The sequence below is a fragment of the Mytilus californianus genome, unplaced genomic scaffold, assembly GCF_021869535.1.
Source record: "Mytilus californianus isolate M0D057914Y unplaced genomic scaffold, xbMytCali1.0.p SCAF_4, whole genome shotgun sequence".
Taxonomy (NCBI): Eukaryota; Metazoa; Mollusca; class Bivalvia; order Mytilida; family Mytilidae; genus Mytilus; species Mytilus californianus.
Window position 1 is genome coordinate 49770951 of NW_026262690.1, and position 22596 is coordinate 49793546.

At 32.1% G+C, this 22596-nt stretch overlaps 2 protein-coding genes across 5 annotated transcripts in view; one reads left to right on the forward strand and one right to left on the reverse strand.

The window, feature by feature from the left end:
- LOC127736951 (uncharacterized) overlaps positions 1–7763 on the forward strand; it is a 40777-nt gene extending 33014 nt beyond the window's left edge. Inside the window, exons 17-20 of the mRNA XM_052247513.1 lie at positions 439–524; positions 2796–2874; positions 3374–3495; positions 6972–7763. Of these exons, the coding sequence (XP_052103473.1) occupies positions 439–524; positions 2796–2874; positions 3374–3495; positions 6972–7137 (453 nt within the window). The 3' untranslated portion in view covers positions 7138–7763. The remainder of the gene's footprint in view (positions 1–438; positions 525–2795; positions 2875–3373; positions 3496–6971) is intronic.
- Positions 7764–17694: 9931 nt separating this feature from the next.
- The window catches only part of LOC127738202 (pecanex-like protein 1), a 66998-nt gene continuing 62096 nt past the window's right edge, over positions 17695–22596 (reverse strand). For all 4 annotated transcript variants that reach the window (XM_052249360.1, XM_052249358.1, XM_052249359.1 and 1 more), the window contains exons 35-38: positions 20949–21223; positions 19980–20095; positions 18825–19012; positions 17695–18120 (exon numbers count right to left, since the gene is read on the reverse strand). In XM_052249360.1, coding sequence (XP_052105320.1) covers positions 17839–18120; positions 18825–19012; positions 19980–20095; positions 20949–21223 — 861 coding nt within the window. In that variant the 3' untranslated portion in view covers positions 17695–17838. The remainder of the gene's footprint in view (positions 18121–18824; positions 19013–19979; positions 20096–20948; positions 21224–22596) is intronic.

Sequence of the window (22596 nt, forward strand, 5' to 3'; positions counted from 1 at the left end):
TAAACATTTCATATTTTGGAAAAATCTTTTGAACCGTAAGCAATTTGTTTTTTGACGAAACTTAGTTTGATAATGCCTGATGGGATGAGGACAAATCTTATTGGTGTTTGAATCAATAGGTCAAAGGTCAAGGTCACAGAAACTATTAATATATGACATTTGGTTTCCAGATATTATCTTTTGAACCAAATTCCCAACTTTTACCAAATTTAATGCCCCCAATGGCATGAGTAACACCCCTAATGATTTTAGGGGCAAAAGCAATTATCTGTAGTTTGAAATTTGGGCAAAATGTAAGGAATTCCTTAACACATGACACGCAGCTGACAAAAAATCTATTCAGGAATGTGAGTAAAAAATTTTCATTTCTTTATATTTGTTACATTTATTAAGCAAACATAAAAAGAAATATTTGACATAATTTTTTGTATTCTTCAGTGCCAACCAGCATTATGGGATGCTAAGTATTTTTCAGCACAAGCCAGGCCAAGATATTTTTGGGGCAATATTCCTGGAATGTATAGGTGAGAATTAACTGGAAATCTTTTTTTAGAAGCTAGCTGAGATAAAATTAGGCCGTTCTTATTTAGCAATGTTTTTTTAAAAAGTTAAATGGGCAAAGGATATATTTTATGTATTTTTAGCATTTTTATCTACTGAAATTGAAATGACACATTTATTTCTCTCTGTGAAGACTAATGTAAAATGTAGTTGTCATGACCTGTCAGTCTGTCCGTCCGTGAGTCCTATTCTTGTCATCGCAACTCCTCTAAAACCACAGTACAGAATTTCATGAAACTTTGTAGACAATAAGGACATACTATGAAGATGTGCATATTAACAAGAAATTTTTGTCAGTTGACTTTTGTAGGAGTTTTGAGTCTTTGAACTTAAGAATCTAGTGACATTTTGTTTGCCAAGTGACAATGTGGGGACGTTGGGTATTTGAGCATGCTCACAAGGGTTCTTTAATTATCAACTAGAAGACACTACCAAGTATCGTGATTGCAATTATTTTCACAAGAGGCATACTGTAAATTCTTCAGTGAAATTATAAAGAGGCTAAAAAATGCTTTTTCACACCTTCATCACTAAGAACTGTTGCATATTGCTTTTAACTTTTAAATTTATACACTTATTGTAGAGAATTCTGAGATGTAAACAGTGATTCTTTTACTATTGTGAAAGACTATATTCCCCTTATGAAGTTTTTGGTGCTTTGTGTTGTCGAGTTGCTGTCTCATTATACGACCGCAAAAAATTTGTGTTCGTATATTGCTATCATGTAGTCGTCGTCGTCTGAAGACATTTGGTTTCCAGACAATAAATTTAGTATAAGTGAATGGATCTCTATGAAATTTAACCACAAGGTTTAATACCACAAAGGGAAGGTTGGGATTGAGTTTGGGGGTTATGGTCCTACTGTTTAGGAATTAGGGGTCAAAAAAGGCATTTTTCTAGTTTCCAGACGATAACTTGTGTATAAGTGTATGGATCTCTATGAAATTGTACCACTAGGTTCCATACCACAAAGGGAAGGTTAGGATTGACTTTGGGGTTTATGGCCCAAACCGTTCAGGAATTAGGGGCAAAAAAAGGGGGGGAAACAAGGTTTTTCTTGTTAATGGACAATTACTTAAGTATTAGTCTATGGATCTCTATGAAATTGAAACACAAGGTTCCATACCACAAAGGGAAGGTTGGGTTTGACTTTGGGGGTTATGGCTCAAACCGTTCAGGAAAAAGGAGGGGGGAAGGGGGGAACAAGGTTTTTCTGGTTCCCGGACAAATACTTAAGTATTAGTCAATGGATCTCTATGAAATTGTACCATAAGGTTCCATACCACACACAGAAGGTTGGGGTCGATTTTGTTGGTTGTGGCTTTAATCGTTAAGAAACTAGAGGCCAAATAGGGGCCAAAAACCAGACTTTTCTAATACTAGCTAAGCTGGTTCTAACATAAATTATTTCTGATCTATATAAAGAAACAACAAATACTGATATGGCAGGAGATACACACCAAACAGGGTGTGTAAATTATTATATTTAGTTTGTAAACAGATTTACTACGTATTGAGCAACAGCAAAGTATTGCACAACAGCAAGAACTCTTCAATTGAAAATAAATACAAATCTTTGAACCAATTTCAATGAGGATTAATTTAAAGTCTTGAATTGTTTGAGGTTTTTACCATGTATTACTATTTTGGATATTTGGACATCATTTTTAAATAGGTCTACATTGAGGTCCAAAGGGTCCAAAATTAGAATTTGTTTGATTTCATCAAAAAATGAGTTCTGGTGGTTCTATGATATGCTGAATCTAACTGTGCATTCAGATATTTAATTTTGGGCCTTGTTTTAAATTAGTCTATATTAAGGTCCAAAGGGTCCAAAATTAAACTTTGTTTGAATTCATGGTGTTTTTTTTATATGCTGAATCTAACCATGGAATTAGATTTTGGATATTGGACCATTAAGTAGATTAAATGTCCCATTTCAAATTTTTAAGTTATCTGACCACATTTCTTCTGTGTCAGAAATCTGTAATGTGTCAAATATTTAATCACTATCTAAATTCAGAGCTGTATCAAGCTTGAATATTGTGTCCATACTTGCCCCAAGTGTTCAGAGTTTGACCTCTGCAGTCATATCCAGCTGCTATAGGCAGAGCGCATTTTTGACATATACTGTACATCTCCCATTCTTTTTATCTCTAGTTATCTTTTAATTTATATTTTGTGGTTGTGTTGCTACATGTCTTGTATAGCCTTTTATATACCTCTTATTACAGCACACCAGATTTATCTGATATTAAACTCACAGCAGACCTTGATGATATTTTGTCTCAGAAATGCAACAGAAAAGCTACAGTAAGTTTAACTCAGGATGAGAAATTTGGGGGGAGAGGGGTTATGAATTGGCAGTCATTTTTATAGTGTGAAACATAATTTTTAACAGCTACTGGGTCTATCCTGGGAAAAAATTGTCTCGTAAACATCTAATTTTCAGTACGGTAAGGAATGACCAAAAAAAGACAGCTATAAGTTATTTCTGTTCACTTGTTTGTAATATGTATGAAACTGTAGAATATAAATACGCATATCACTATTTTCAGGTGTGAGACATAAGTGAAAATGCACTGCAAAAGAATATTCAGAGTGACCCCACATGAAATTTGGCTCAATTCCTTTAATGTTGTATCGAAAGAAATGTACAGAAAGGACAAAATATAGATACGGATTGCAAGATTTGTCACTTTTTGTACATTGCTGTTAATGCTGGTAGAATATCTCCAGATTAAACTGTAATATTAGTGTCAGATTGAAAATCTTATAGAATCATTTCTTTAATATGAATATTTAATTTTAGGTAAAGATTATAAGGACTGTTACAACAAGACAGAATTCTTTGAAACAAGGAAAAAATGATGCTTTCTTCCCTGTTACCATGAATGGAAAAGATGATATTATCTGGATTTCTGAATTAGAACGGTATAGCTGGTAAATGGATGTAGCATGATGGTCACCATGACATTTGTAAAAACTTAAAAAGGGCAGTTTGGCAAAAATGATTATCAAGACCAGATCTACAATTAGGTCAACATGGTTGAAATTGTTAGTTGACTCCCTGTTTGTAGATTGTTTCTTGTTGATTATTTTAGATGTGTACAGTTTCTCTCTATCTTCTATAATTTTGAACAAAATGAAAAAAAGGGGCAACAAATTTCCATTTAAGGGCAATAACTTCTAAAGAGTCAACTGACAATTTCAACTTGAGTTGACTCAAAACCATTTCTGCTTATATTATTTACTAAATCTGTAACTCCTTGAAAAAGAGATGGAAGATATCAAAGTGATGTGAAAACTCTTCAAGTCTCTAGACAAACTGACAACACCATTGCAAAAAACTAAAAGACTGAGCAACACCAACCCCACAAAAACCGGGGGTGATCTAAGGTGCTCCAGAAGGGTTAGCAGATCCAGCTACCGTAGTATTGCTCATTAAAGTACAAATTATGTGGCAAGTTATTCGCTTATATCACATTCTAGGAAAGGTGGATGTTAATATTGTTAAAAACAAATTCACAAAGCTTTGGTCAATGAGAGGACATTATCTATATAGCAGAATTTGAAGTTCAAGGATAATGCCTAGCTTAGTTCTTCCTAAGAAGCCTGTATGAAGTCTGCCTTATGTGAATTAAGGAAGAAGTTTGCAAGAAGATGAGTACAGTTGGTTCCCATGGGAATGCCGATTGCTTGCGCTTTGGAACTTTTCATTTAAATACCTATAACATGTTCTTTCCCATAATTGCTATATAAAAATAAGGAGATGAGTTTTGATTGCCAATGAGACAACTTTCCATCAAAGTTTAAATAAAGCGGATGTAAGCAAATATAGGCAACTGTACCGCCTTCAACAATGAGAAAAACCCATACAGTATACATGAAAAATATGAAACAATTCAATTGAGAAAACTTTTGTATAAATTTCAACAAGAAGTAGAAAATTAGAAATGCATGCTTGTTGAAGACCGTACTTTGACCTATAATGGTTTACTTTTATAAATTTTGACTTGGATGGAGAGTTGTCTCATTGGCACTCATACCACATCTTCTTATATCTATGCATGTATGCATGTTTTCATCTCTGAGCTAGGAAACTTGTTAGGGCTATTCCATTAAAAAGAATATACCAGGGTCGGAGGGCAATTATAAAAAATCCCGTTGGTTGTTGATGTGTTGAAGTGTGTATGGCCAGTGGCCCTTGGTGTTTAGAGAAACTAAGTATTGTTGGTTGTTGGTCTTCTTTGACAGTCATTTTTTGTGACTATCGGTTTCAATGTGTTATTTTCCGTTATTTATTATTATTTGTTTTTGCAAGGACTTATATAACCGATTGTTTTTGTCTCCTGCTCTTATCGTGATATTTTGGAAAACATAACTGTTCCCGCGACTTACGCAGCGGCAGGCGCAACCGTTGTATTCTACCCATGGTACCAGTTCCGGAAGTGCAAGAGTTACTTCCCTTAAATGACAAGCACATGGCGAACGATGTCTAATTCTCTTGAAAATAATATTCGTAGGTTCAAATTAGCGGTGGTCCGAGGTTTGCGACCTTCCACTATTGCAATCGGACTTTCGTTTGGTGACTAGCTAGGCCCGACGTACTTTCGATTTGAAAGAAAATAAAAATTTACTATGGCGACCTTTTTAACCATCAGTATGGTCATTTTAAAGCCATATTACTATTGAGATCGTACACCCTCCAGGGATTTTTCTAGCATTCCACAGGGTCCAAATACCGGACCCATTCCTATTGGCAATGTCAAATACCCTACATTTTTCCCAATTTTCAATTTGGGACCAAAACTTCCAAACGATCTCAACATTTATTTTTATCTTTATTATTCATGACAGCGATGCTCAGTTTGTTCAATCGCTAGCTTTATACTGAAAATTGCCAACAAGTAATGTGTAAATACGAGTAAATCGTATCTTACTGACAAAAACAACATTGAAAAACAATGGATGCCATAAACTGGAAATGAAGACGATTACAATACCGGATCAGATTCCGGAGTCGGATAAGGGTAATTCCGGGTTTGCCGATCAAATACAATAAAAAAAAAAATAATTCCAGGCAGGTGACAAAATATGATGATGAAATATAAACACTAGAATTGAAAACCAAAAGACATATGGAAAAGAAAGAAAAAGCATGAAATATTTTATACAGAAACTCAAAATAACTTTTAGTTCACAAATTTTCATGTCAAAATCCGATGAAATGTGACAGTAATTTTCTTTATCATTAATAAATGTTGATATTACATGTAGATGTTTTTATAGAGTATACATATATCTACAATTCCAAGAGGTCATTTCTTCTCAATTTTGAACGGCCAGTAAAAATCTGGAAGTTTCTTACTTTATTTTTACAACTAATATAATAGTGCAACTAGATATGATACATTTAAACAGCTTTGAATTTGAACTGTTACATTAATTATATAATCCGGTATGAATTGAACAATATAAAAAAAAAGATACAAATAGCCCTTTATATCATAGTAATAACCAAACATTGTAGCTCCTTGACCCTGTCCACCCCCTCTAAATTGTCTAGCAACTATAATGTTTATATAACAATTCCTTTGGTTGTGGTAAATTAGAATAAAATAAGTTAGATATATTCCAGTTGGTTCTTGTATTGTTATGAAACGACTTCCTGTTGGTTGGTGTTAAGATACATGGTACATTCCTCTTGGTCATGGGGGTACTTAAAAATTGCCTTCCGACCCTAGTACCTCCTTTTTAATGGAATAGCCCTTTTGAATGTTCACTGTAATAGAACTTGATAGTCCTGAACTTGTCCTTGCTCTAATATTTACTCTTGTTAGTGAATTGGAAGTTTAAATTCAATCCCTGATTGAAAACAAAGGGGCCCTAGTTTATAATTTATTTTGTGAAAGAAGTAATCATGGTTAAGCTTACCAGAGTGTAAGTAAAAATGGTCAATGCTTTATATCTTCAGCTTTTAGTACATTGAATAACACATGACAAAGAAAGTTGTGCTAATTTAATGTTATTAGACAATTGAAAAGAGTTTTTAAAGACCTTCTACTAGTGTAAATTCAGAAATGTGTGTGATGTTTTTATCATTGTTGTGAAGTTTTTAACATTGTTGTGAAGTCGGCAAGGGAAAGTTGTTTCCATAAATAACTTGCTTTAAATTTTGATAGCATTTCCTAAAATTGTAGTTATTTATCTTGCAATTTTGTCCATTGTTCAACAGTTTCAATAAAATAAAGTAGAGATCAGAATTTAGAGCATATCATCTGAATAAAATTGAAAGGAGATGAAGGATGCAAGTACTTTGAACTATTGTCAGAAAAACATCTGTTGTTTTTAGACAAATGACTTTCTTAGTGCAAAAAATGCTAAATGTCAGTATTTGTATTTTTCAGAGTTTTTGGATTTCCAGATCATTATTCAGATGTAGGGAACATCACAGTAACTAAACGTCGACAGATGATCGGCAGAGCATGGAGTATACCCGTTTTGAAGAAGATTCTTAATACACTCACAGATTTCTTTGCTGTCAGGAATGTGGTAGAAAGTTGTAAACTTTAAAATCTTTATTTGTCTCAGACTGAAGAATTATAAAGATTTTCTCCTAATTTCCTGATATATGCACATGAAAACAAATGAGGGTTTTATGCAATGTTTTTTTTTTATCATATATACCAGCTCCATGTGCAATTTGATAATTGTCAGATCTGACAGTGGTCCATAGTTATGTGACTTTAGTTGTTGTTACAATTTAATGGCATCTCAAATGATATTTCTGTGTACATTATTAGATCTTTAGGAAATTTTTACACAATGTTTAATGCATCTAGAAACATGAGCACTTTTTTTATTTTGAAATTTTGATATGTCTTGCTTATTTTTATATCCCCTACCTCTGCAAAATGTTTATTGGAACTATCTTCCAACCTTTTAAAGCTTTGATGTCAGTTTTTTAGATGTGATCTTCTGGAATTCGGATACCTAGGTGTCGAAATTAATCTGTGGATAAAAATATGCACTCATGATGCAGCTTTTTATTATTGACAAGTAATGTAAAGCATGAAATTTTTAATAGCTGTATGACTAGTCAGCTGACCTGTATTGTTTAACTTTTAAAACTTTTTTTCAGTTTTGTTTTTGTCATTGATATATAATTAATATTAAGTTTTTTCTTAAAATTGGATGAAAGGCTCAATAAATTGTTATGTTGTTGATATTTTTTTGTTTTGATATTCTTACAAGTTGTCAGCTAAGGTTATGTTATATATGTTATTTGAAATTCCAACAAGTTTTGATATTCTTACAAGTTTCTAGCTAAGTTTGTATGTTATATACATATATATGTTTTGATATTTTTACAAGTTTCTAACTAAGGTTATGTTTTTTTTATCTTTGTTTTGATATTCATACAAGTTTCTAGCTACTGTTGTTTTTAATAATATTTGCAGAAGACTGATTATCATAGAGACATTAGTTCATTCCTCAGTTACAAGTTTTTAGCTGGACTAAAGCCGTTATTTTAGGTTTAATGTCTATTAGTAAGCTTTTTAAAATCACAGATCTACTTTGAAAAATCTAGGCCTGAATGATTGAACTTTATTAGAATTGTACCTAAGGGTATCTGACATGAAAAATATGGTCTATTATAGGAGTAAGATATCAACTTTCACTGCTTTCTGAACTATTATGATAAATGTGACAATTTTATTGATAGATTTGCTTAGGTTTACCATATTTTGTACATTTACAGTGGTCATGCAGTAAGTTTAAAAATTCTTTTCAAAATGGAAAATATTCATCTGATGGACCCAGTAAATGAATATAAGAATATTTATACCTCTAGACTACATGTTCAAATCCTTTAACTACAGAACCTACAAAACAAGTGATTTAACCATATCACAGTTTCTTATTAAAATGGCATCAATTTGACCCCCAACTAATCACAAAGGTGATCACTGAACTATAAGTAAAAGTTGATATCCAAAACTTCATTAAAAACTTTTATTTGAATTATTAATTTAGTCTATTTTGGTCAGAGCTGTTCCATTTTTAAATTGCATATGAAGACATCATGCAACATCTAGCTCTACATTTGATTTGACACCATGCAACATCTAGCTCTACATTAGATTTGACACCATGCAACATCTAGCTCTACATTTGATTTGACACCATGCAACATCTAGCTCTACATTTGATTTGACACCATGCAACATCTAGCTCTACATTTGATTTGACACCATGCAACATCTAGCTCTTCATTTGATTTGACACCATGCAACATCTAGCTCTACATTTGATTTGACACCATGCAACATCAAGCTCTACATTAGATTTGACACCATGCAACATCTAGCTCTACATTTGATTTGACACCATGCAACATCTAGCTCTACATTTGATTTATGTTAAGTCGTGACCTTACTATGATGATTTATTTGTCAACAGAAAATATCAAACTTCTAGTCAAGACTTTTAATTTTGAAAAAAAATAACAACAAGAAAAGTTCATATGTGATTCAAGTTCAGGCTTTAACAATTTCAATTGGATTATTTTTTGTGTGCTTAAATGTGAATATTAATGGGATAGGATATTTACCCTTTGCATTCTGTACACATACATTTTTACTTGCATGAGTTGGGTGTTTTATGAACTTGTATGTTGAAACTTATGTACATTTGATTTCAATAATTTCAATGTGAATTTCAAATTAGTTTTACATGAAATATTCAAGAAGAGTTCACATCAATATTTTTGGAACATTTTGGTGGCTATGACATTATTCATGTAAATTTTGCATTTAGGCCAATGTTTAAACATTTCAACAGATGAACATCTGATAGTTAGTTGTTAAGTTCTTATTTACATATAGCACAAAACAACTTTCAACCTTATTAGCACCATAAGCTACATTTGATTCTTGAACAAGTTTTGTTTTATAATCATATTGTAAAGATCCATATTGTTATTTCATCACTTCATTTTATCAGGCATTAAAAATGCACTTCTTCAATATTTTTAAGTTGACTATGAACCCCATTAAAAGCTGTGCCTACTGAAGTTTTTTGTTGAGATGGAAGTGGTGGCATTTTCACATATTTTTTTTTTAAGTTTGAAGACCAGTCATGTACTATAGAATTTTTCATTCAAACCAACTGAACAACCAGGACAGAAGTCTTTGGCTATTTATAAGTTAATTTTTTTTGGTTTAATTTGTATTTAAAATTTGTAGTCTTGTTGTCATATAAATGTAATAATTTTTAGAATGATTTTGTAATTTTTAGTTATTTTTTTGTTTGTCTAAATGATTAAAAACTTTATTTGTTACATATGCCAGGTGCATAATTGGTAGGTTTGATATTTATTTTTAATTTGTTTTTGTTGTTATTTTCAAGGAAATGAAAATTAAAAAAGTTAACTCTTGTCACGTTTTATTTCATATACAACAGTATTTCATATACAACAGCACAAATCTCTTATAGAAAAAAGCACGAGAGAAATAGTCTGTGCGACTAGTTTCAATATTTCTTGCATAGAAAAGAACAAAACCCTAAACCATCCAGATGTTTGTTTTGTAAATTAATAAACTTTAAATCCAGAGTATGTGTTTTTAACTGGGCGTATAAAAACCAATACCATATAGTTTACTATAAAAGGCCCCGACATGAAAAATATGAAACAATTCAATTTAGAAAACTAACAGCCTAATTTATAACAAAACAATTTAGGAAAAACAAATATGACAAACATGAACCAATGACAACAACTGAACTACAGGCTCCTGACTTGGGACAGGCACATATAGAATGTGGTGGGGTTTAAACATGTTTGTGAGCGCTCAACACTCCCCCTAACCTGGGACAGTGGTTTAACAGCATAACATAAGAACAAACTATAAAAATCATTTGAAAAAGGCTTAACTCATCAGATCGATACAAAGCAGAAAAAATATCAAACAAAAGCACAGACCGGACGTGGCAGGGTATTTATCCATCCCTCATCCCTAACAACAAAAAAGACACTAAGTACAGATCTGAGAATACTCGCAAATACTGACAGCTAGATCAAAGCCAATAACAACTAATAAAAAAAATCATGCATCTAAGACTAAAATATCAATCAGTACACATCCAACATCCAATGGATTTAGTGTAAAGACATGACCTTGAGCAATGCCAAAATATAGTTATCGACAGATTGTAGAACTATGAAAGTACATATGTGTATAACAATAATATTTAGTATGGTTTAATTTACTGATAACAAAATCAATATTTATACCATAAAAAATAATGTTATGATGTGCCTCTTTAAAGTTAGAAACCGTGTCATGTTAACTATGTTTTCAACTGAAATCCAGTTAATTTAGAGGTGGAAGGGGCGGCTTCAGTTGTTTCTGTACAATAACTTATAAAAGTAATTCAACCAATGCTTTTCAAATTTTAATATGTTGCTGACGAAAAAATGAAAGTCTTAAGTTCTATAAACAATTTTCACTTTTGTTTGTGTTCCTTGATTGATTAAAAATAACACTGACAACCTCTTGTTTTAACTTGCCTGAAACTGGAGCGAACTTTGGCACAATCATCCTTACGGTGTTAACTTTAAACTATGTGACATTATTCTGTCTGAAATGATAAAGTTAACAGAAAAAAACATGCCATCTAGTCACATTATGCTGTTCCTCTTGAAGAGGTCATTGTGTATGTGAATAAGCTCACTAAAAGTTCTTTGATTTAGCCATTTTTTTTGTGTTTTTGGCTATTATTTTGAGAATTGTAATACCAGTAGATGATCATCATGATTGGGAGACCTTCTACATAAATTCCTTATTGGGTGGCTACTGTGGCACATGGGTGTCCTTTATATCTGTATTCTTTAATTTTTGAGGTCATTTTTCTCTATTCTTTATATTTTAGCACCCCGTTATTCTCTATTTTCTTGATCCATTTTTCTCTTTATTTTATATTTTTTGCCCATTATTCTCTATTCTATTTACCCAGAACCTCACACATGAGTTTCCATTGAAGCCTATGCGAAATCACATTTTCATCATCTTCTCTGAAACCAGATGGTTAATATTAACCAAAACTAATACCCCTACTAGTCAGATTAAGTGGTGTTCTGCATTGGCTTTGTCCCTCTGACAAATCTTGTGGAGACAACTTCTTTATCTTTTGAGGGATTTTGTTCATATTTTGCATCCTGACTTGCCACCAAATGAACATGATGATTTTATGCCAAATTTTTTTCCTATCCACTTTTACCAGACAAACATGCAACTTATCCCCAACAAAAGTTATATCAAAGGTCACATGAATACCTATCCAACGCTTGTTGAACTATAATACATCGGCAATAATTTTTAGCTTATTTTGACAAAACTGAACCAAACTGACTGCAGAAAGCAAAATATTATTTCAATATTCTGCTTTTCTTAATATAAAATGAAAAAAAAATATATTTTAATTTTTTTTTTCTAATTTCCAGCCAATGCCCATTAAAAATATAATGTATAACAGAATGTCATATATCATCTATATGATTTTTTTTTAATTCAAAATTTATGAGGCTGAAATGACAATCTATAGACCATTTCAAATTGACAACAGAAGACCCAATTACCCCATTGTTGTTATTCGAGGCATAAAAAATAACTATAAACTTTTTTATAATAATTTATTGTTTTTTTTCAATGTTTTATTTGATCTTTTAGTTGACACTTCTCATTTCCATTACACACACATTTATTCCACATTCTAACAGTATATGATGTGACTATAATCATTCTTATACAATGGAAATGGAAACACAATGAATGGAATGACTTTGGTAAAAATTATACACATTTTTTTTCGTCTTCAAACACTAAAGAATCAAGTCTATAGAAAACATACACACTTAAAACTTGCAAAATGATTCAAAATGTATTTGACAATCAGCACAATAAAAAATAACATTTCCAATTATAACTTCAATGACGTGTTTTCAGAGCACTATATGATAAAAATGAAATAAACTCACTGTTTCACTTTGTACACAGTTTTCTATTTCATAAAAATAACTGATAAATATTTTTTAACACGATAAAATGAACTTAAATGTTACTAAAACATAAAAGAGAGCTAAGTTTTTACTCAGAATTTATACTAGCTTCAAAAACAACTGGTGCCTCCATTGCAGCCCAGAGTGAAATACTTTGACACTGTGCATTAAAGTTGTTTATGACAATGAAATACATTAAGCAAATGTGTGTATATGGAATGCAGTGATGCAATGGCCTATACAAGTCTAAAAACAAATTAAGTTCATGTATTAAATGAATTATGTCCTAAATATGCCATTATTTAAGCAAAACATAAAAAAAACAAACATACGCACACACATACACATATAACAACACAAATATACATACTCCAACACAATTACACATAATACTAATTGCACATTTTGCTGACATAAAAAAATAAAAAACAAAACAAACAGTAACTAATAATTTAAGTATATTTTCAACAACATTTAAAACAAAATAAGATAAAGAAGAAACTGACAGTGTTTAATCAAAAATACTCCTATATGGTTAAGTCGAGAAAAGAGAGTTCTTACAGCTATTAGTGAAGGACTGTGAAATCCAAATATATACTAAAACTTCATTAGATAAGTTGGTAGGTTAACCAATGGCACAAGGTGTTATTTTCATTGAAAATAATACCGAAGTTCATTCTGTCTCTTTAAAACTGGAACTGTAAAGCTTTCTATTTTCTTGTAATTTTTTTCATTTTTTTTTCTTGTGTTTTTTTAACAAAATTATACTGCCTCTGTCTACGTAAATCACTGAATACCAATGATGATATTCAATGAAATTAACATTCCAATTTTGAAAGTTTTTGCACTCAAGACTCTGGAGACTATAATTAATTCAGTGACTTTTCAATAAGACATTCATTACAGTGTTAGAGGAATGAAATTTACTGAGGAGAGTTGAGACATTAAGATTATTCCAAGAATCTTCTACAATTAACAGAAATTTCAAAAATTCATGCCTCAGAAAATAGAATAGATGGCTAGGAAGAACAAATACTATTCTCATCTGGAAAATTCAATGGACTAGCACAACGCTATACCAAGTTTCATGTATATACTTTAATTCATTTAAGGAGTTGCAATGACAAAATGGTTAGAGATATAGGTAAAGACTGAACTTTGGAAGAACTAACTGGATCAACATATTTTTTCCAATCTGCATATGAATAAATAACAGTGCACTCTGGAGAAAAAGCCACAGAACACAACATCCTATCCACCTGCGAATCTGCTTTACACAGAAATCTTGATATCTAATATTTGTAAAGTAATTCAAGACCGTACTATATTTGTATACGATTTAATAAAGGAAGAAAGATAACTCAACTTATGTGAATTTCAATGTGCCTTGAGTAGTTTTCTCCCTTTGAAACTTGCAATGCACCAAATATTGTGTAGCTACAATAAACATTATAGAAGAAAATGTCATGATTAGGTAAGTGCTAGTTAGCCTGAAGTGTTTTAAATGAAAAGAAATTTGATGAACCAGAACATCCTCCCTTAATACAACAATACACTAAAAGATCTAACAAAGTACCAAATTATAATTCAATATATAATAGCCATGCAGGCACAGCAATGACAACATTCCACAAGCTTTTTATGTTCTGCCATTGGACTATACTTTGGGATGTCCAATCACATAAGCAATGTCCTTTCTAGTTTAAAATAAACAGAAGCAGTTCTTTCTTTAGAATTGTTAATTCCCTTTTAGGGGGTTTACTTGTATATTGCTTTAAGGAGTGGGGATCATCAATCAGAGTTCTATAGGGCGGTAAGTAAAGGACAAATTCCTTGTTATTTGATAAGTCATAGAGTGAGTGCTTGACTGTTGAGAAAAAAATAGACATTGGTGTTTTAGCCACAAATAAATTACTTTTTAAATGATTTCCATATTGAATCCGATTTGTTCAGTTTATACAGAATAAAGAATTTTGAAAAATGTTAACATGACAGGAAATAAATGGTGGCAGTATTTCACATTGATCTTATAACCTAGGGAGTTAAAAAAGTGTATTACAATTCATTATTACCCTTATGAAATTTTAGTTAAAAAAAAAGAGAATCCTGTCTCAGGAAAACTTATGACTAATGCAATAAAATAGAAGTGATAAAGTACCAATTTAAAATAACATTTATGCAAAAGACATGCATAATAGACAGGTATACAATAATCATAATGTTTTACCAAAATAACCCATAAAATATCTACACATACTTCCGTTATGATATATTGTATGATGAACCGTGTTATAATAAATATAGAATCTCTGATTTCATACAAACAATAAAAGGAAATGTTTGGTACAATCTGATATGTACGTCAATTTACATTTGTACATTTAAAAAATTCATTAATAATCTTTAAAATATGCAAATTAAATAAAACATCAAGTATGTAAGTTACCGGTATATGATTTGAGCAGTATAAATTACATGCTGCAAATAAAGTTGAGGAGCTTTGTGTGAAATAACTAACACCTAAATTAATGGGAAAATGAATTCTTTTTAAGGAATGTTAAATAAAATTGAAAAATTATTTCTGGTTAAATATGAAATAAAATGAGAATTCCTTTAACAAATGTGAAATGTCTCGTTCAAAGATGTTACTTAAGTTAGATAAACATCTGTATAACTAAAAAATGATGTCAACTAACACTGCTTAATTTAAAAACAAGAATGTGTCCATAGTACACGGATGCCCCACTCGCACTATCATTTTCTATGTTCAGTGGACCGTGAAATTGGGGTCAAAACTCTAATTTGGCATTAAAATTAGAAAGATCAAATCATAGGGAACATGTGTACTAAGTTTCAATTGGATTGGACTTCAACTTCATCAAAAACTACCTTGACCAAAAACTTTAACCTGCCCACTCGCACTATCATTTTCTATGTTCAGTGGATCATGAAATTGGGGTCAAAACTCTAATTTGGCATTAAAATTAGAAAGATCATATCATAGGGAACATGTGTACTAAGTTTCAAGTTGATTGGACTTCAACTTCATCAAAAACTACCTTGACCAAAAACTTTAACCTGAAGCGGGACAGACAGACGAACAGACGGACGCACAGACCGAAAAACATAATGCCCCTCTACTATCGTAGGTGGGGCATAAAAAAGCAGTTTGCATTTACAATTGATATGGTCTGAACGCATAAAAGTCAAGGTGATATTGAATATCAAGTTAAATGTAGAAATATTCACAAATTTATCAGCAAGGTCAAACAAAATGATTGTCAATTTATGCATAAATGGCATAAAAAACAGAAAATACACAATTCTCTTGAAAATCTGAATATGATTTAGGACTTGTTAACTTATTGATCACAAACATATCATATGCAGCCCTCAGAGGTGCAGCAAATCATTCAAAGGTTAACTTATAGAATGACAGAAACTGCACTGATAGATACCCATGTCACATGATATGTAACTGTTGATCAACTATGACCCCTTCTAGTTTTCACACCTTTAATTAACTAGTAAGTACCAATACTTACAGAATAATCACTGCCTTCTTGGAAAGTCAATTAAAGTAAACAATAAATTACTCAAAATAAAATGGCTGAGAAAAACAATAGAAACCTATGCATCTTCTTTTGTCCTAGATGAAATTGCATATAAACTTAAATCAAACCATAGATCAAATATAAAGCAGATATCACATCAATAAATATAACTCTGTGTTACTGGAATTGTATACTACAGGACCGAATATATACAAACATGGCACGATTTCTAAAATACACAAAAATATACATAATATACAGAAAGGTTAAGACAGAGAATACAATTGCTTGTTTAAAAATTACAATACATAAATTTACACAAAATCACATATTTTTGATTTTGAAATCACCAATCATGTACAAGTTATCAAATTTATCTATATATTTACAAAAAAACTCTGCTTTAAAAGCAGAATAAACATGATAATAAACCCTGAAAATAGTGCCAACATTGACATAAATAACAATAATAAATGGTCACACAAACTTGAGTTTGTATGTATATTTGGTTATGCTTACACTTATTATACATGTCTTACATGTACATTTTGTTATATCTACAAAAATAATTGAAGCTAGACTGTCTAATGTTAGTATTTATATGGTACCAAGGGAAGGCACTTCAAAAATGGGGTATGCGATGAAAGAAGAAATTTTAGCTTGTTTCTTAGAAGAAAGGCACCATAGATGCAATATCTGACTGCCCTCCCTGGGTGGTTTATCATTTTTGATAATAAATCTGTTGTGCTTCATTAATTAACACACACCTCTTGTAACATTTACACCATATTAAATTGACAAGAAGGGGCTGATTAATTGACTTTTGTTTAGTAGGGACACAATACTATCAAAAATGTCAAGCAAGCATAGTGAGAAAAAAATAATAAATTTTCAAATAAAATTTCAGGAAAACCCACTTAAACAATTATTCCTTTTAAAAGTTATTTGCATTTTCACAGTTTTCATGGTACAATATATTTTAATCATCTATTTCACCATTCATTAACATTCAAGCACACTACCATGGTGGATTACAATATCTATATTCATTCATGATGCTGGTAATTAAATTTTCAAAATTTACATTTTAGATCTATAAAACACCTGGGACAAAAAATAAAAAGAAATTCTGGAGACATGGCTAACAATTACCAAATTAACATTTCAGCATGTAAATTAAATCCCTCAGTCAAAACTTACTACAAATCTACACATAGCCATTCTACACATAGACAAGCCATTGTAAACAGATGATGACAAACTATACCTGTGCATGATCTATAAAACTTACAGCAGCTGTGTAAAGACACAATTGTATAAAATTACAACTTGAATAACTTGCCATTTCTTTTTCTTTCCAAGTGCCACTAAATTCTTCATTACAATATGTAATCAGATGTTGTCATTAAGGGTCTTATAACAACTTACATAGTATTAATTCAATACATAGGTGACAGTATCATGTGTCAAGGTCATATCTACTACTGAATCATGATTTAAGCTTAACTTATGGTAATAATGTAGGTTCTACTTAACCAGTGGTTACCATGGACACAAGTTCATCCGTACATGATGAATATTCTCATTACTGTCCACTCACATACTCATCAGGGAAACATTTCATCTAAGACTGATAATAAATGTGAAGACACTGGATCATCAAACTTCAGCACCAAGGTCCATTACCCCTGAATCTGCAATTGGAACATATTTGTCACCTATTTGCACTAAAAGTATGACTTTGTCAACATGAGATCTTTTGATGGTTTCTCGATGACAGGGAATCCATTTGTGTACAACTATTCCCACCATGCCTTTAGCAGGAAGCCAGCCCTGCCATGCATTACTACCTCCATTCAGTCTCCATTCTTCATTGGGCCATTGGACATCAATACGTCGACCAAGATTAATGTTCAGGAAAACTAAAGATGGATCCATTATCTGAAAACAGCAAAATACACATTAAAATATTATTCCTAATGTCATTACTATTGCTTATAATAAATTGTTGAAAAAAGACCTGTCCTACCTACTCCATACCTAAACAGAACCATTTGATGGATTATCAGATGAATGCATACAGGGGTCAGTCCCTCTGGTATCTTTCGTCCCTCTTTTACTGAAACTTTAAAATATTAATCACTGAAACATGAATGATATTGAAGAACTATTCCCAAGATGCAGGTTTATTTTATTGTTACAACTTACCTATATTCCAAGACATATATTGTGCTACTTGAATGAAATTTAACATGTAAAGAAAGATTCTATGAAAGTTCATTGAATAATGTCATTGTTCAAGGAGTAGTTGCAGGTACAAGATGTCTACCTTTTAGTAGATATGACATGGTCCATATTTGCCATTGGAAAAAACTTATAAAATGGGTGCACAATACCATCCAATACTAAATATTTAGTGAAAGGTTCAGTGAAATCCAGTTGTGGTTTGGAGTTGCAGATACAAAGTGCAGACAGACAAATGGACAAACAAACACAATTACTGTATATACCATTTTTCATTAAGATTGGATGTTACTTTCTTAAATTCCTAAAAGAAGGATACGTTTTAATTATGTCAACATGCTACTTCCAAATTTGTGAAAATAAGATACATTAAAGTCATATTATATGTTGTGTTTACTTACCCTGACTTTTTGATTAAAGGTTTCTTTTGAGTTGATTTCTGTCAACACTCCAGCAAATGCTGCCAAGGCACTAGGTTTACCAAGGGAACTTGTTGTGGATATCAAACTCCCTCTATTCCCTAATGTTTGTAGAGCTATGTCTTGTTGATTAGTTGGTGTACCGATAGTTGTGGCTCTTGTATTACTACCTGATGAGAAAAATATATTTTTGTTGATCAGTATTTTGTCAGTGTTAAAACCTACTAATAACTTTATTCACTGGATAAATTTCAATAAAATTGAGAATGGAAACGGGGAATGCATCAAAGAGACAACAACCCGACCAGAAAACAGCCCAAGGCCACCAATGTGTCTTCAACACAGCAAGAAAATCCCGCACCCGGAGGCAGACTTCAGCTGGCCCCTAAACAATAATGTATATTAGTTCATCAAAAATGGACGTCACACTTAACTCCGTAACATACAAATGAACCAAAATTAAAAAAACATACAAGACTAACAATGGCCAGAGGTTCCTGACTTCGGACAGATGCAGTATATTAATACATAACTGATAGATTAATTTTTCCAACAGACAGATTTTGTTCATGTACACAATATTTAACCACTGGTTAACTGCTTAAAATTTACAATATTGGGTAGCTTGTTAAACAGATATGGTTTATATTTGCCGTTATATATAATATATATATTTATTTGGAAGACGAACTAAAACCCTTTGCGACCTTAAAATCCTGGGATCCAAAACTGACTTAACCACACTTACTACTTACAGAGAAAGACTGAAAGATGATAAAATCATATATTTGTTACACGTTATTAAGCAAGGAACACTTTTCATGTGAAATTATACTATCAAAACTTTATATGGATACATGATAACATACTCTTAAAATTGAACCAAAATGAAGAAATATCATAGCTTTCAAGTATTTCAGTAAAAACGATTAATTTGAAGAAAATAAGGCAATTTCAATGTCAGTTCATGTTTGTAACATAAAATAAGGCAACTTCAATGTCAGTTCATGTTTGTAACATAAAATAAGGCAATTTCCATGTCAGTTCATGTTTGTAACATGAAATAAGGCAATTTCCATGTCAGTTCATGTTTGTAACATGAAATAAGAAATATCTGTTATCCATTTATTATTTTACCTGCAGAGCCTAAAGCAGTGGCTGCTCCAACATGAGAACAACCTATTGAGTATGCCATTTCTTCCTGGAAACCAGAACTACTTCCTGCACAGGTGGCACCACATCGTCGTCGCATCCTAAAATTATTTATCAGATAACAATGTATGATCGAACAAAGCAAAATACTAATATATCATAAACTAGATCAGTAAAAGTGACGCCACCAAAATTCAAACTTGATCTGTGTTTTGTGGTAATAAGCATTGTGTATAAGTTTCATAACATTTGGTTGAGGCAAACTAAAGTTAGAGAATGGAAACCAATTTTGGGACGTACGTACGTACGTACAGACGGACAAGGGTAAAACTTAATGCCCCCTCCGCCACGGCGGGGGCATAAAAATATAAACAAAAACTCTGGCAAAAGTTCTTTTTTCACATTACAAAAATACACAAGATGCTCCTAAGATCCTTCATCGCTCTCTGAATCTCTTTTTTTACATTCTCTTGTTGTTTTTATTCAATATCCTTCAAAGCATTCATCTCACCAGAACCTTGGATTTTTGTGGGGTTTGTGTTATTCTATCTTATGTTTCATAGAATGTTCTTGGTCTTTTGGTCTTTTTTCTTTCAAGACAGAGACCACTGGTATTCATGAATATCACATATGGTTTGTGGCCACAACCTTGGTAGAAGTCGTTTCCAACCTTAACTATGACCCATGGTGTTGGGAAACAAATAATTCTGAGATTGACATATCTTTGCTTATAGAAATGTGGTATGTATAATTGAAATAAATTTATGACCTAGAACTTGCTTTTTATAGATTTTAACCTTTCTGGCGTCACACCCTTTGCTGGTGGGCAACATTAGTACGGATCATAAGTAACATTCTTAAAAGCATGTGAAGGCTATGAACCCAACAGACAGACTAAGTGATTTTTATACCCTTTTTCCTGTAAGTATTATAAATTATTACTCTAAACCTTACCTTTTCCATACATTTTGGAAGAAGCTTTTAACATTTGCAAGTATAAATTCTCCACCAATGATGCTGGCAAGCTGATTATGTGTAGAAGAATATGATGTTGTCAATGGCGATACATATATAGGATAACCTATGGGTTGATCACATGAAGAGTTGATCATGTTCCTCAATGCTTGCTTGGCATTTTGTATACTGCCTCTTTCTGGATTCCTGTTCCGTAAAAAGATCAATTCTTGTTGTTGTCCTGCCCACAATCCTCTCACACATTCTCTATTTACCTGTACATTGATGAAGAAAGGGAAAAACAGTTTTATACAGGGAAATATTACAGCGTTTAATTAAAAAAAAAATCAAATGCTATTGCATATATACTAATGTACAAGTTCCTATAAAGCTATCAACAATGAATGATCAATTGTACAAAAAAAGAACTAATTACAGTTAACTCTCGTTGTCTCGAACTCGGTTGACCCGAAATTTCGGATGAGTCGAAGTTTTCTCGTGGTCCCGAACTTTGTTCCATATAAATATATGTATTTCGACTCCTGATGAGTCGAAATTGGATGAGTCGAAATTTCGGTTGAGTCGAACTAAATTTACGGTCCCAAGGTTAACAAGAGTGCACACGCTGAAATGTCTCGCCTTCTTTACTAATCATTGATATTATGTTGATAGTCCTAAATATAAAGCTTTATTACAACTGTCACATAAACTTAACATTAACCAAGTAAACTAAACATTGACCAATGAACCATGAAAATGAGGTCAAGGTCAGATGAACCATGCTAGGCAGGCATGTACAGCTAACAATTCTTCCATACAACAAATATAGTTGACCTATTGCTTATAGTTTAAGAAAAACAGACGAAAACACAAAAACTTAACACTGAGCAATGAACCTTGAAAATGAGGTCAAGGTCAAATAAAACCTGCGTGACTGACATATAGATCATAAAATATTTCCATACACCAAATATAGTTGAACTATTGCATATAGTATTAGAAAAAAAGACCAAAACTCAAAAACTTAACTTTGACCACTGAACCATGAAAATGAGGTCAAGGTAAGATGACACCTGCCAGCTAGACATGTACACCTTACAATCATTCCATACACCAAATATAGCTGACCTATTGCATGCAGTATTAGAAAGAAAGACCAAAACTCAAAAACTTAACTTTGACCACTGAACCATGAAAATGAGGTCAAGGTCAGATGACACCTGCCAGCTAGACATGTACACCTTACAATCATTCCATACACCAAATATAGTAGACCTATTGCATACAGTATAAGAAAAACAGACCAAAACACAAAAACTTAACTATAACCACTGAACCATGAAAATGAGGTCAAGGTCAGATGACACCTGCCAGTTGGACATGTACACCTTACAGTCCTTCCATACACCGAATATACTAGACCTATTGCTTATAGTATCTGAGATATGGACTTGACCACGAAAACTTAACCTTGTTCACTGATCCATGAAATGAGGTCGAGGTCAAGTGAAAACTGTCTGACGGGCATGAGGACCTTGCAAGGTACGCACATACCAAATATAGTTATCCTATTACTTATAATAAGAGAGAATTTAACATTACAAAAAATCTGAACTTTTTTTTCAAGTAGTCACTGAACCATGAAAAT